Raw genomic sequence first — 13,982 nt, forward strand, 5'->3', positions numbered from 1 at the left:
TGGAAAGGTTAGGAGGGTAGGAGAAACAGCAAGGAGAGGGGCTAGGCCTTGGCTGTGTTGGAAGCGGAACAGCAAGAAGTGAGCAGAACCGGTGGATTGAACCAGTAGCCCCCACCCATGGCAAGAACCAGGCCTTAAGGCTTCCAAGTGCGGGGTGCTAGAGGAAGTATGGAGTCTAATTAGAACAGAACAGCTGGTGTTGTGAGAGGGCTGTGGGCAGAGGAAGGTGCCTGGACTTCCTGTAAGTATGTGAAAAGTCATCAAACCTACAGGTACCTTAAGCCAGGGTCCAGAGAGGGACTGGCAATGGCTCAAGGTCATGAAGCTAGCTAGCCTTTAGCAGAGCCTGCTTTCTACCTGTGTGCTCTTTGTGGAGCCACTTAACTTCTCTAATTCTTTTTAGTTTCCTCATTAGTAAAATGGAGACAATAATTCTGACATCTGTGGGTTGGTGAGAGAATTTACAGTAAAGTAATACTCAGCACAAAATAGTGGCTCAACACATTGGAGTGCCCTCTACTGTCTCTTAACCCAATCCAGTGTCATATACTGGATAGTCAAGCTTGAAAAATGTGGAGAAGAGTAGAACTTGAAAACAGAGGGGCAGGAAGGACCAATGCCTCTGTCACCAGAAGTGGAGGGAGCCCAGGCCTATAGAGTCAGACTAGAAAGGGGGTGGGGTGGGGTAGAGGGGCAGGGGACCAGGCTAGGGTTGCGAGGCATGCAGGGATGAGAACTGGAGGAGGTGGCCTGTTGCTAGAGAAGGAGGGAGGGAGTGGGGAGCCGCTGATACTCAGCTGAGCCGGAGATGTCCCCATGGCAACAGGAGCTGCTGCAATCTAGGGAGGAGAAGTAGGAGGAGCCGCCACTGCTGGCTCTGCTCCCAGAGGAGGCCTCCCACTCTGGGCCTCAGTGCCTCCATCTGTCCAACAGGAGTTTGGATTAGATAATCTTTAAGATTCTTGTTTTCACCTGGTAATCTGGGGTGGCTGAGACCTCATAGACTTTCCGTGGTTCCCCCAACCATATGTCCAAGACACCACGGATCCCCAGAGCCTCCCTAGCTGCATCCTACTCTTCCCTCCCAAGCTGCCTCCTGTTTCTTGCAGCTTGATTGCCCGCCCCATATACCTCTCTGTTCCCACCACTTCCTTTGCCTGGAACCTTGTTACTTATTGCTCGCTCAGTGCTCTCTGGCTCTAGGGAGCCCAACTCCAGTCCTACCCACTCTGTGAAGTCTTCCCTGCCTGCTTCCTCCCTCATGGGCTTCTTTGGCTCCAAAGCTCTGAGCTCCTCCTCAGGAATCACTATTGCAATCTATCAAATCACTTCTAAGAGCTGGGCTCCACACAGGACACTTGACAGGCTTAAATCTTTACAGTAAATCTGTGGTGTCATATTGTGAATCCCCATCTTATATAAGAGACAGTTCTCTGAGAGCTTACATGACTTGTCTGCAGTCCCCTGGGTACAATGTGGTAGAGCCAGGCCTGGAACTTGGCTCTGTGTAAGTGCTGCCCCAGGTCGGAGGTGGGTTTTGGCAGCAGCAGTTGCTGGGTGCTGTGCCAGGCACTTTCCTATATTCTCTCGTTTAATCCTCACAATAATCCTATAGGGTATATATTCTTGTCATTTTATACATGAGGAAACTGAGGCTCAGAGAGCTAAAATAATTCTCCCTGTGGCAGAACTAGGACAGGAATCCAGACCCTCAGAGTTGCAGAATCCAAGCTGTGCTGTGCCAGGGTTAACACAGTCATATTCCAGAAGCACACACAGAGCATTCCCTATGTACCAGGCTTGTGTTGGGTGGTCCTTTCGAGGGGGGATGGAAGTGGGGTACAGACACAGATGAGCCAGTTCTGGCAAGCTCAAATGGGAGTGTGCTGCCAAGGAGAAGCCAGTTGTAAGGACGAGTCTGGAGGGGGTGGAGCTGGAATCTGACAGTGGGACAGAGGAGGAGGGAGGCGGGGGCAGTTTGGTAATTTTCCCAAAGGAGGTACCTTTCCAGGAAGCTCAAGATGGACAAGAGGGGTGAGAGAGTCCTCCCTCTCCATCCTGTTTGTGTTTCCTTGCCCCCACCTGGCCCAGCCCCAGGAAGCGGGTGACCCCTAAGCTGGCTCTGTGCCTGGTTGGCACCAAAATAAACTTGCCTTCTCTCTCTTCCCCTCCCCTCGCCTCTGTCCCCTCTGTCCTGGCTTTAATTAGCAGCCCTGGGGATGAGTCACTTGGCAGCTGGGAAGGGAGGCAGCGCAGCACCCAGTCAAGCCTCCACTCCTGGCCCAAGCCTTGTGGGCAGCGCCACTGTGTTCATGCATGTGAATGTGCTCCTGAGGGCCGGCCAGCCATGTCCATGCGGGTGTGAAGAGCCCAGGGGCAGCACTGCATGCTGGCATGTGTCTGTGCATGTCATGGTGTCCACATAGGAGCATATCTGGTTGTTGCTGCCTTTGTTTCTCTGTGCCACTGAATGTCAGTGTGTGTGTGTGTGTGGCTGTATTGTATGTCTGTGGTAGCAAGTGTCAGGAAATGAGAGAGCATTTGAGTGAACAAACACAAACGCTTTATAATTGCATTCACCCCTCCCTACATAAGTGCTCTTTATGGTTTTTTTTTTTTTTGCTTATGCAAGCCCTGCACTTATATCCCCAATTTTCCCTTGTCTTAGTCTGGGTACATTTTGTTGCAGGGAACAGAAACCCACTCAAACTCACTCAAGAATAAAGGGTGGGGGCAACTATTGTGAGGCTACATCTCACAGAATCTAAGAACAGTAAATGAAGTATAGCCAGGCCTCACACCAACTGGAAGTGAGACCGAGAAATCAAGGACCAAGTGACGAAGATTGCTTGCTCTTGTTCGCGTCCTCTCTCTCTCTCTCTCTCTCTCTCTCTCTCTCTCTCTCTCTCTCTCTCTCTCTCTCTCCTATCCCTCTTTCTCTGCATCTCTGGGGCCCTTGTTTCAGCTCTCACCTCTCATAGCTTGCCTGGTCCCTGTCATCTCTTTGTCACTGATTCCTCTCTCTGGACCAGCTTCCTCTGCTTCATGCAGCCTGATGTGGCCGCCAACCTGGAAGATACATGACCTTCCAGCTTTAGGGTCCATCTCCATATGACTGCAGCATTCCTGTCCGGCCTATGGTAACACAAGGCGGCAAGGGGCTATAGATGGGAGTTGATTCTCTTTCAAGTGGGTGAGGGTAGAGAGGTCCCCATTCGCAGAGCCCCTTTCGTTTATGTCTCATTTAAGTTTTGTATAAAGACCCGTATGTGAATGTAGTCTGTCAGCTGCAAGACCAGGGAGGAAAATGGTGAGCTATGGAAAATATTTACACATGCGGAGGGTGTTGTTCTGCCTTGGCCCAGCCCTTGGAACAGCAGAGAACATAGGTGGTGGTTTGATCAGCTCCCATGTGTCAGGTATGCCATGAGTGAACTTAGAACAGTCACGGTATGAAGAACACCTGTCAGGGTGGGTTTCCTGGAAATAATTTATTATTTCTAAAAACAGAAATAATAAATAATAAAAAAATACTTGATACTTGGTCTTCTACGATGACCACAGTTTTTATGTGTCCACAGTGAGGTCAGAGCCTAAGGAGCAGTCTGCTCAGAGACCCTCAATTGTAAGATTGCTCATTCTTCAAGGTTTTTTTGGTTCCTACTCTAATGCAAATTGACTTTGCTCACTATGCTTTCATATTTCATGCTCTTGCATCAAAACGCCCTGTTTTATCTAAAAATTTCCCCTTATAAAGGCCAAACCAGCTTTTAAGTGCACAGTGAATATTACTAGTGCTCCTGGTGTGTGGTAATTTTCATAGCCTCAGAACAACTGGCATAATGCTGCTCATGGTACAGCTGCTACCAAATTCTTGGTTGCTTCAGGAATTTGTACGTTTTATTAGTGCAGTGACTGAATTTATAGTTATCTGCAGTGTATAATTACAAGCACACATTATCAATATTATCAGCTTGACGCTTGAGCTTACTTTTCCATTAATACAAACCCTGCAGTTTTTACATTAATTACAGAGGGAATTAATGACCCCTTAGACAATTTTTCACCTATGAGTAAAGAGTTTGGAACCAGCCGTGGCCTTAATGACTGTTCTCCAGATGCAGGGGCAATGCCCAGGGCTCTGACCTTGGCCCTGGCTTCGAATCCTTTGGCTGACACGAGAGGCTGCCCACCACCTCCTTGGGGACCTCTCGTTTCTGGTCAGGGACTTAGCAGATGTTAAGATGATAGTTTTCTTAATATTGTCAAAGTCATCTTCCACATGTAAATGGTAAACCTGAGTGGGAAAGATCATCCCAGGCTCAGGGCAGAGTCTCCTTCAATTCCTCCCCTCCCCTTTTTTCACTATTCCAAATATTAATTTGATTCCAAAAATGTCTGTTATGTACTAGGTAATATTAGCGAGCACTTGATACACATTATCTTTAATCTATCTGGCCGCCCTGCCAAGTAGGGGCGATCATATCCACTTTACCAATGGGGAACGAACCTAGAGAGATAAAGTGACTTGTTGGAGGTCATCCATCCATCCATTTATTCATTCATTCACTCACTCACTCAAAATGATTGATTGAGTACCTGCATGTGCCAGGCACTAATGTGCTAAATTAAATGCGGTTGATAACAATGATGAGTAATAACAGAGTCCTGCTCTGAAGAAACTCACAGTCTGGTAGGGAAACAGGTGAGGAAACAATTACAGATAATTACACGGGAAGTGTAGGGTGCTGTGGGAGCACCCTGGAAGTATATCCAGCCCAGCCTGAGAGTTAGGGAGGTTTCTGCAAGCTGACATGTAAGCTGAGAATCGAAGTATGAGTCGAAGTTAGCCAGGCAAGGGGTGGGGGTGGGGTGAAGTGAAGTGAAGTGGAGAGTACTGCAGGCAGAGCAAAAAATGTATGCCAGGGCTGTGGGAGGGGTGTTTGGTACCTGCATTTGTGGAGAACGAAAGCCATGTGAGCAGTAGGATGATGCTGTCATGACAGATGGTCTGGAAAGAGGGTAAATTGGGAGGCTGGAACGGGGACCCCGGTCAATTAGGTCCAAAGCTGTGGAGCTGCAGGACCCAGGAGCAGAGTTTCTATGTTTCCAGGCTCCAGAGATGGTCCCATTTGTGTTTCAGGCCCTGGGGCCCAGCCTGGGTCAGCCCGGCTGGCGTCAGGCCGGGATTCCAGTGGCCACAGTGCCCTCTAGTGTCCACCAGCACACCTTACAGCCTCCGCCTCAGTGTGGATTGTCTCCTACCAACACTTACTGACCTGTGTGACTAGCTGTCTTGTGCTGGGTGCTGGGGACACTGGAATGAATAAGACATGGCTCCTTTCCCACAGAGCTCCTGGCCCAGAAGAGGCAACAGACAGTGCTGAAAGAAGCAGAAGGTGGGAAGGACACAGGGCAGGGGAGGGGTCAGGGCAGATTCCCAGAGGGTACAACCTCTGAGCTGACTTGTGAAGAACAAGGGGGAGCTATAGAGATGGGGACATGGCCGTGGGGTAGGGTGGTGGTGGGGCAGGGCCTTTTGAGCAGAGAGACAGCACAGGCAAAGATAAGTGTGGACAGCAGAGCACAAAGAATTACAAGCACTTCTGTCTGGGTAGGATGAAGATGGGGGAGAGGCTGAGACTCACTGGAGGTGGGGATTAGGGGCCAGTTCACAGAAGGTTCTGGGATGCCTATCACTAGCTCAGAGTACGCACTTAGTGAATGGACTCATATAAGGACCTTCCCTTTTCTTTTGGGATCACAGACCCATCTGAGGATCTGATGAAATCTGTGCTCTCCCCAGAAACATGCTGTTACTCATTAATATTTGTCCTAGAACTTCATTGCCTTCAGAGACGCCCCCCTGCCCATGCCTATGAATGAACCATGGGCTGTCAAATTGTTCTTAGTATAAATACTAAAGCTTTATTGCAGCCTCCAAGGCTCTACAGGCTCAGACCCCTGCCTACATCTCCAGTCTCACCTCTCTCCCCCTTGCTTTTTCCACTCAGCCCCTTTGGCCTCTTTGCAGTTCCTGAAAATACCACCTCAGGTCCTTTGCAACAGACAGTCGTTTCCTCTGCCTGGAACATTCTCCCCGTCTACCTCCACTTTTTGCCCAACTTAATTCCATTAGTTGTTGAATGTCTGTTTCCTCACCCTTAATCACTGCTGTATCCAGATCCCGGCCCAATGCCTGGTCTGCAGGATCTGTCGAATAAGTGAATGAAGAGCTTGCCAGTGCCCTGTGGCTGGGTCAAGCTCCTCACCTGTAAATACTTCTTCCCTTCAGCCACTGGTTAGTCATCACATGAGTCTACCCAACATACTCAGATATCTCTGAATTCTAAGAGCGGCCCAGATTAAGAGACATTTTCCTGGAAATCTTCCCATCCCTGAAATGAACAGCCTTCCCATGGGTCTGCCCTGCCTCCCTGGGAGAAGATTCAGACTCTCTCAGTCTTGAGCTGAGACAATTCATCATATGTACATTCATCTCACTCAATCCTCAGAAGAACCCATGAGGTAGGGATTGCCACTCATCCCTTAGAGACGAATAAACCGAACCTAAGAGAGGTCACCAGCTGAAAAGTGGTTGAGATGGAATTTGTACTTGGCTCTACCAGGCACCAAATTGTAGGCTCTTTGCCTCGCCAGAGAGAGGAAGGGGCTTGTCCAAGGTCACAGAGCATCAGCCTTAGGGCCAGGACTAGAATTTCTGTTTCTCAACTCCTGCCAGGCCAAGAGGAAGCTTTTGGCCAGAGGTACAGCTCTTAGTGCAATAACTGCAAATGGGCACCCGGTTCAGCTGCAGCAGGAACTCTCCTAGGAGAGTTTCTGGAGAGAGAGAAGAGCAGAAGCTGAGGCCAGAGCCCTGAGGACCAGGGGGCTTTAGGCGTGGGAAGAGAGAGAGGAGGCCACGAAGGGCCCACAGATGCCAACTTTGTGGTGGTCCGGAGGCCCTCTCCCTCTCAGCAGCTTTGGCTTTCTTGGGAGGAACCAGCTGCCCCGGCAGGGAGGCAGGAAGGCTGGCCTGTTGCCTGTCAGCTCCTATTCCTTCTAGATCACTGGCCCCCTGGCCCCTCCCAGGGTTGCCTTCTGCTCAGAACAGCCAGGGGCCTGGGCTCTGGGGCCATGAAAGGACAGGAACACTCTGAGCTGGATCTGGAAATCCTTCAGGAGCCCCACATCCTTCAAATACTCCACATTCTGTCCTTTTGCCAGCCCCACCCATATGGAGGAGAGATTACTGTGGTAGATAGGTGGAGAGTCAGGGCACCTGGATTCTAGTCTGACTGACTGTATGAACTTCAGTAAGACTCTTCCCCTCTCCAGGCCTCAGTTTCCCCCTTCATAAAATCAGGTGGGGCAATTTCCTTAGAAGAACAGCCTCTTGATTGTGAATGGCATTTCTTCTGATTTTGCTCTTCTCTTCAGGCCAGTCTAGAAAACAACTCAGAAGAAAGTGAGAACTTATTGCGGTGCTCAAGAATGTTGGCCAGGGCCTCATCTTGATTTCCCAAAATGGGTGATTTGAATCCTAGAACAACAAGCAAACGGTCTCTTTAGCTGTGCTGAAGATGAGGATGTTCGCAGAAAGCTTCTATAGGAAGATTTCTGTGTTCACAAGGCAGGATATATATGGGTGGAGGGGACAGATTCCAGATTCAGGAATGGCCAAACCAGGTCCTTATCTTGAGGTTCCACCACTACGTGCTATATTACCTGTGCCTACTTACTTAACATCTCTCCATCTCAACGTTCTCTTCAGTAGAATAGGGCTAGTGACACATACTTGACAGGGTGCTGGGGAGGTTCCCGTTGAGGTGTACTTAAGGAGTCCAGCCTGGGGTTTGGCTCAGAGGAGTCACCGTGAGCTCTCAAAGCTGCTTCCTCTTACCAGCAGTTCCCAGCCCTCCTGGGGGATCAGGGGAAGGAGCAGTTTCCAATTGCAGTCTGGCCTACAGCCCAGCTGGCCTGGCCACGCCTCCTTGGTTCCTCCTTCTAGGGAAGGGCTGGGGAGGAGGGGTTGGTGACACGGTGGAGGCACCGCCCGGGCCAGGGGGCCTGCCCTCTGGACAGGTCCAGACCCATGGAGACCCCCGGGAGGAGTAACAGGTAGGAACCTGGGTCCCCTCCTCAAACCCTGCAGCCTGACCTCCTCCCTTCTTGTCCAGGCCTGGACCCGATCCCCGGGCTGCTGATTCAGCAGCCTCCTGGCTTCCTGGTTCCTGGCTCCCCTCTTGGACTCTTGGAGGCTTGGGGGAGGGAACCAGCTCAAGTGGGCGAGCCTATGGGCATCCGGGTGTCCAACAGTGTAAGGGCCCTGGAGCCCTGAGGAGCGCAGTCCATGGCCTGGGAGGGGTGTGATTGGTGGCTGCCTTGGCATGCTAGTGTGACCTGGCACTGCGGAGCTCCCTGTAGCTGCTGAGATTTTCTGATACCAACATTCCAGCAGCCTTGGGGTCTCTGAGTCTCAGGTTTAATGACATAATGAGTCAAGGACTTGGGCTGGTGACGGACAAATAGATGGCACTTGAGAAACAGTCGTTCTGATGATGATTTCAGAGTCTCTTATAAGAAGAGTCTCAGATTCCAAGATTTTGTAAGGTTCTGAGATTTGGGCATCCTCAAATTTGCAGCAAATGAGATAGTGGGCAGCTGGCCTGGCCTGCAGCCACATCTCTGGGCCTCTACTTGGGCTCTTGAATGGATAGGCCCCGACCACAACCTACCTGCCTTCAGGGGCTTGTGGAGCACAGGGGCTGGCTGACCTGGAAGAACCAGCTCCGCTCCCAGCATCTGCCCTGTGCTGGGTAGGGCAGGGACCTCGGCCTCGCTGCCCTACTGTCCCTCCTCTCCCTTTCCATTCTCTGGACTTCGATCATGGGAAACAGGAGGCAGATGGGCCTTTGGACCCTGAACTAGGGGTGGGGACACAGCGCTGGGGGGGGCGGAGCATGGGCCCTGCCCTGGGCTTGGGGGGCGCAGCAGCACTGGCCTTGGAAGCAAAGACTCCTGCTCCTCTGAACCACCCTGTCTTCTGGCTCCCTGGGCCCCACCTGCCCACTCACCCCGCCCACTCACCCCCTAGTCCCATTCTGTCACCAAGACTACTGAAACCTTGTCAGCTCTCCTCCGCCCTCACTTCTCCTCTCCTTTGCTTTAGTACTCTCTGCCTCTCCCTGTCTTCTCTCTGTGTCCTTTGTCTTGCCCTTTCTCTGTCTTCCTCTTTCTGTCTTTCTCCTTTACTGTGTCATCCTTTCCTTGTCTCTTTCAGTTTCTTGCTGTCTCTCTCCCTCCTCTCCTACAGTGTTTCCTCTACCCACCTGGCTTGGGTTCTTCCCACTCTTCAGACCCAGAGCTCTCCTCTCTCCATCCCTCCCTCACTTCTTGTGAGGGGTCTTCTATAAGGGGGAGCCCCCATACATTTTTTGCCCTTCTCTCTCACCCCGCTTCCTGCTCCCCTCTTCCCTACCCTTGTGGCGTCTGGTGTGAGGAGGGCTCCCTTCCCCCTTCCTTGCTATGGTGTCCCAGTGTCTCCGTGGCCAGGGTCCCCACGGAGTCACCTGGGACACAGGAGGCCCAGCCCAGCTCTTTTGTCTCTGCTGCCCCCTGTTGTCGTTGTGTTCTGTTTGTGGTTCGAGTGCCGTCCTCTCTTTCTTGACTTTGTGGTTTTTTCTTTTTTTCTTCCTTCCTTCCTTCCTTCCTTCCCTTCCCTCCTTCTTCCCTCCCTGACTCCCACCCCTCCCTATCCTCCACCACCCATTCCTTCCAGTCTTCCCACCCCTTCCACTCACTCTTGCCTCTTTGTCCCCTTTCCCCACCCTGCCTCTCCCCTCCCTCCCTGTCTCTCTCTCTCTGTCTCTCTCTTTCTCTCTCTGTCTCTCGCTGTCTCTCAGGTCCACAGCGTCTCATACTCTACACCAGTATTGCTGTCCTACTCAGGTCCTTGACTCCATGAAGCTTACCCCCTCAGGCAGGCTGGCAGAGAGCAGGTAAGAGCTAGAACCATCCCTCCCCCAATCCTTCACCCTTCCACACAAATATACAATATCATTGCCAGATCCCCGCCCCACCTCCCTCTAGCCCCTGGAGTGATTGTGGAATGGGTGTCTGTGCGTGTAAGAAGAGTGACAAGGGGACCAGGTCAGGAGACCAAAGAGGACATTCAGAATCTGTTTGTAGTTTGTCCTTCCTAAAAAATCCTTCCCTAGACACCTGTCCCCCAAAATGGGAGTGGTTGGTCCTAGCAAATGTAACATTTGAGCTGTTTTGAAGGATGAGTAGGAGTTTGCCAGTTGGATAGGATGGGGAAGGGTGTTTAGCCAGAGGGAACAATCTATTAACACCTTTGAAGAACAGTATTATTTTCCAGTTAATTAAAAAACACATTTTATATTTTCTATAATGCAATAAAATGAAATATTAATAACAATGGCAGAAAGACTGGGCCCATTTGAAAGTTTTAAAATATTTGTGTTAAAGAGGAAAAAAGAATGAAATTTATGGAAGATTTAGAATAAATGTCAATGAGAATAAAATGTATCAAAACCTATGGGATATGACCATGTGGGTTCCCAGAGGAAAACGCTTTTACTAGAGAACAAGACAGTTTAAATTAAATGAATTAGTTACTCAAGACAGCTTAAATTAAATGAACTAGATTCTTACTCAAGAATCTAGAGTAAGAACAACCAAAAGAAATCAGAATAAAGTACTTACTATAGATAAGACCAGAAATTAATTAAATAGAAAACAAAAGATTTGATAAACTAAGAGGTAGTTTTTGAAAAGACCAGTAAAGCGGACAGACCATCCTTTGGCAGAAACGTCTGAGAAAAAGGCAAGAAAACATCAGTAAAATAAGGTATGATGAAGAGATTTAACCACAGATTCTGAGGAGAAGAAAGAAGTCATAAGAAAATGCTTTGTATAATTTTCTACCAATGAACGTGAAAATCTAGATGAAATGGATGGTTTTCTAGGAAAATATAAATTACCAAATGACTTAAAGAGTGGCAAAAAAAACCTGAACGTAATAGAACAATATAGAAGAAATTTAAAAGATGGCCCAAGTTTTCTCCTTAGAAATGGTACCAGGCCCAGTTATTATGGAAGTGCTGATACGATGGGAGTTCTATTAAATCTTGAAAGATCAAATACTAGGAAAAGATGGACAGCTTTTTAGTTCATTCCAGAAGGAGTAGTATAACTGGACAGGTTTAGACAGAAAAAGAAAAAAAAAAAAAAAAAAGGAAAACTATAGCCTAATCCCACATGTTAATATAGTAACAGATATGTTAATTATCAAACTGAATCCATCAATGTATTAAAAGAAGAATGTGTCATGACAAGTGAAGATTTGTCCCAGGAGTGTAGGGATTGTTTAACATTAGGAAAGATGTCATTGTAATTAATTATATTAATAGATTAAAGAGAAATGATCTTATAACTGTCTCCATAAATGCTGAAAAAAATAATCTGATAAAATAACATATTCATTCTTGATTTAAAAACTCTTAGAAAGTGTCTTAGTTATCTCTTGCTGCATTGGGTAATTTGTTACACAGCAATAGATAACTAGTACAGTAAGCTAGGAATCAATGAAAACTTCCTTAACTTGGTAAAGATTTTTTGTCAAAAACCGAACATAATCATCAAATGTAACAGAGAAGTACTAGATAAATTTCCATTAAATCCAGGAACAAAATAAGGATGACTGCTATCACTGTCACTAACTATTGATTTTTCTGGAAGTTTAACCAATGGGATTGAAAAAAGAAATAAGTGCTATAAATATTAGAAAAAAAGAATCGGCGTTAGCATGATTCGAAGATGACATAGTTGTCTACTTAGATAATTAAAGAGAATAAAAGGAAAAATTATTAGAACTAATAAGAAAATTTGGTGAGATGGGTAGATACAAGATAAATAAATATACATCCAAACTATTTGCTTCTCTGAATACCAGCAATAACAAAGTAGAAAACATAATAGAAAAAATTCCATTCACAATAGCAAAAAAAAATTATAAAATTCCTAAGAATTTACAAGAAATGTGAAATAGTTTTAAAAATTTCATCAAAGACTGTAAGAAGACTTGAATAAATCAAGAATCCTATTCCGTTACTGGATAGGAAGATTCAATATGGTAAAAATGACAATTTCCCCCTAATTTGGTCAAAAGGTTCACTGCATTTTCTCATTAAAATTTCAGTGCTATTTCCCTTGAGAATTGGGCTATTGGGTTTTGAGGTTCATTTGGAAAAGCAAATGCCCAGGAATAAATAAGAAAAGTTTTAAAAAGAACAATAAGGGGAAGACTTGCCCTATAAGATACAATAAACTTACCATAAAGCTGCAGTAGTTAGAAATATTATATCATCACAGAAATGGAGGAGTACATAAATGGAACAAAGTAGAGAGTATAGAAAGAAATCCATATATTCATAGAGGAATTTAATTTATGATAAAGAACACATTTCAAATCATCGGGGAGTCAGTAAATGGGATGGGACTGTTAGCTACCATTTGAGAAAAAAATAAGTCAAACTGCTACCTCATACAAAACAAATACGAAAAAATAAAACTGGAAACATGCCAAAGGAAACTCCAGAATATTAGAGTAGAGAGGCTTTTCTGAGCATGACTTAAAAACCCACAAGCCATAAAGTGAAGAGCAATAATTTTGACTACATTAAAATTAAGAACTTCTGTGTGGAGGAAGATACTATATACAAAGTTAAAACATAAACAAGAGGATAGAAGCAAGTATTTGTTACATAGATATCAGGCAAATGTTAGTGTCTCTGTGTATATCTATATCGTATCCAGGAAGTCAGTAAGAAAAAGGTGTGCAACCCATTTAAAATGGAGAAATGACATGGTTTGACAATTCAGAGAAGAAATAGATAATTAGCTAATGAATGAAAAAAAAAAAGATATTCAAGCTTACTAATAGGTAAAGAAATGTAACTAAAACAACAATGAAGTATCAATTTTAAAGTACTAGAATTTAAAAGATGGAAAGGGTTGTGAGGAAACAGAACCTCTCACATACCTTGATTGGAGTGCAAACTGGTACCATTTTTTTAATGGGACGATTAGTTGCTACCAGAATCTTAAATGTCTTATACGTCCAAGCCAGGAACCAAGTCTTGTAGCTAGATTTCTCTAAGGTTTTACTACTTAGATGGACCCCAATTTGGCCAGCCAGAGGCCTTTTCTAAAACACCTCAATCCTTACTGTAAACATAAGCCATACTGTGCAACTCTTTATCACATACCCTCAAGGATAGCATTCTCAACCAACCCTTAATGAACAATGACAACATGTTATATGCACCCTGTCACAATTTCAAAGCATGATGTATTCTTCTCAAAACAAAGACAGGATTACAAGTAGGAATACTCTTTTATTTGTAACCAGTCTGCAAAAATGTTAAAGCAACAGGAATAACTTTTATCCACATTTTAAATAAAACGTGCATTCCTTTGGCCTAGCAATTCAACTTTTAGGGATCTGTCCTTCAAAACTACTTCCAGACATATGCAAAGATCTTCATTGCAGCATTGTTTGTAATGGTGAAAAGTTAAGACAACCTAAATGTCCATCAGTAAGGAACAGCTTTTCCTTCACGATCTACCCATAATATGGACTACTCTGTAGAAGATCAAAAGAAAAAGATATATCTCCATATACAGGCATGGAAAGATCTTCAAGACTTATTGTTATATGAAGAAAGCAGAACAGGGCTTATGGTATGATCCCATCACAAGATGATCTCATCTTGTGAGGAAAACAAAACTCCCATAACAGTAATGACAACACATTATACCCACCCTGTCACAATTTCAAAAGTACTGGCTTTTTTTTTTTTTTTGGTCACATTTCCTTACTTTTATTAACTCATTTCCCTCCTTCTCTACATCTTTTTCCTGTATCCAACTGTTCAGATATTGCTTTTCCTTTTAAT

General features: G+C 46.1%; 1 protein-coding gene across 5 annotated transcripts in view; it reads left to right on the top strand.

The window, feature by feature from the left end:
• Positions 1 to 13,982, top strand: part of IQSEC2 (IQ motif and Sec7 domain 2) — a 78,280-nt gene that overhangs the window by 27,771 nt on the left and 36,527 nt on the right. The window contains exons 1-2 of one of the 5 annotated variants that reach the window (XM_025040547.1): positions 8,010 to 8,121; positions 9,782 to 10,001. The exons of 2 other annotated variants lie outside the window; for them this stretch is intronic. In XM_025040547.1, the coding sequence (XP_024896315.1) occupies positions 9,964 to 10,001 (38 nt within the window). In that variant the 5' untranslated portion in view covers positions 8,010 to 8,121; positions 9,782 to 9,963. Of the gene's footprint in view, positions 1 to 7,741; positions 8,122 to 9,781; positions 10,002 to 13,982 lie in introns of those variants that run through there. 2 more of the 5 variants (XM_015597914.2, XM_015597915.2) reach the window with 2 other exon arrangements.

Source organism: Pteropus alecto, unplaced genomic scaffold (assembly GCF_000325575.1).
Source record: "Pteropus alecto unplaced genomic scaffold, ASM32557v1 scaffold159, whole genome shotgun sequence".
NCBI lineage: Eukaryota > Metazoa > Chordata > Mammalia > Chiroptera > Pteropodidae > Pteropus > Pteropus alecto.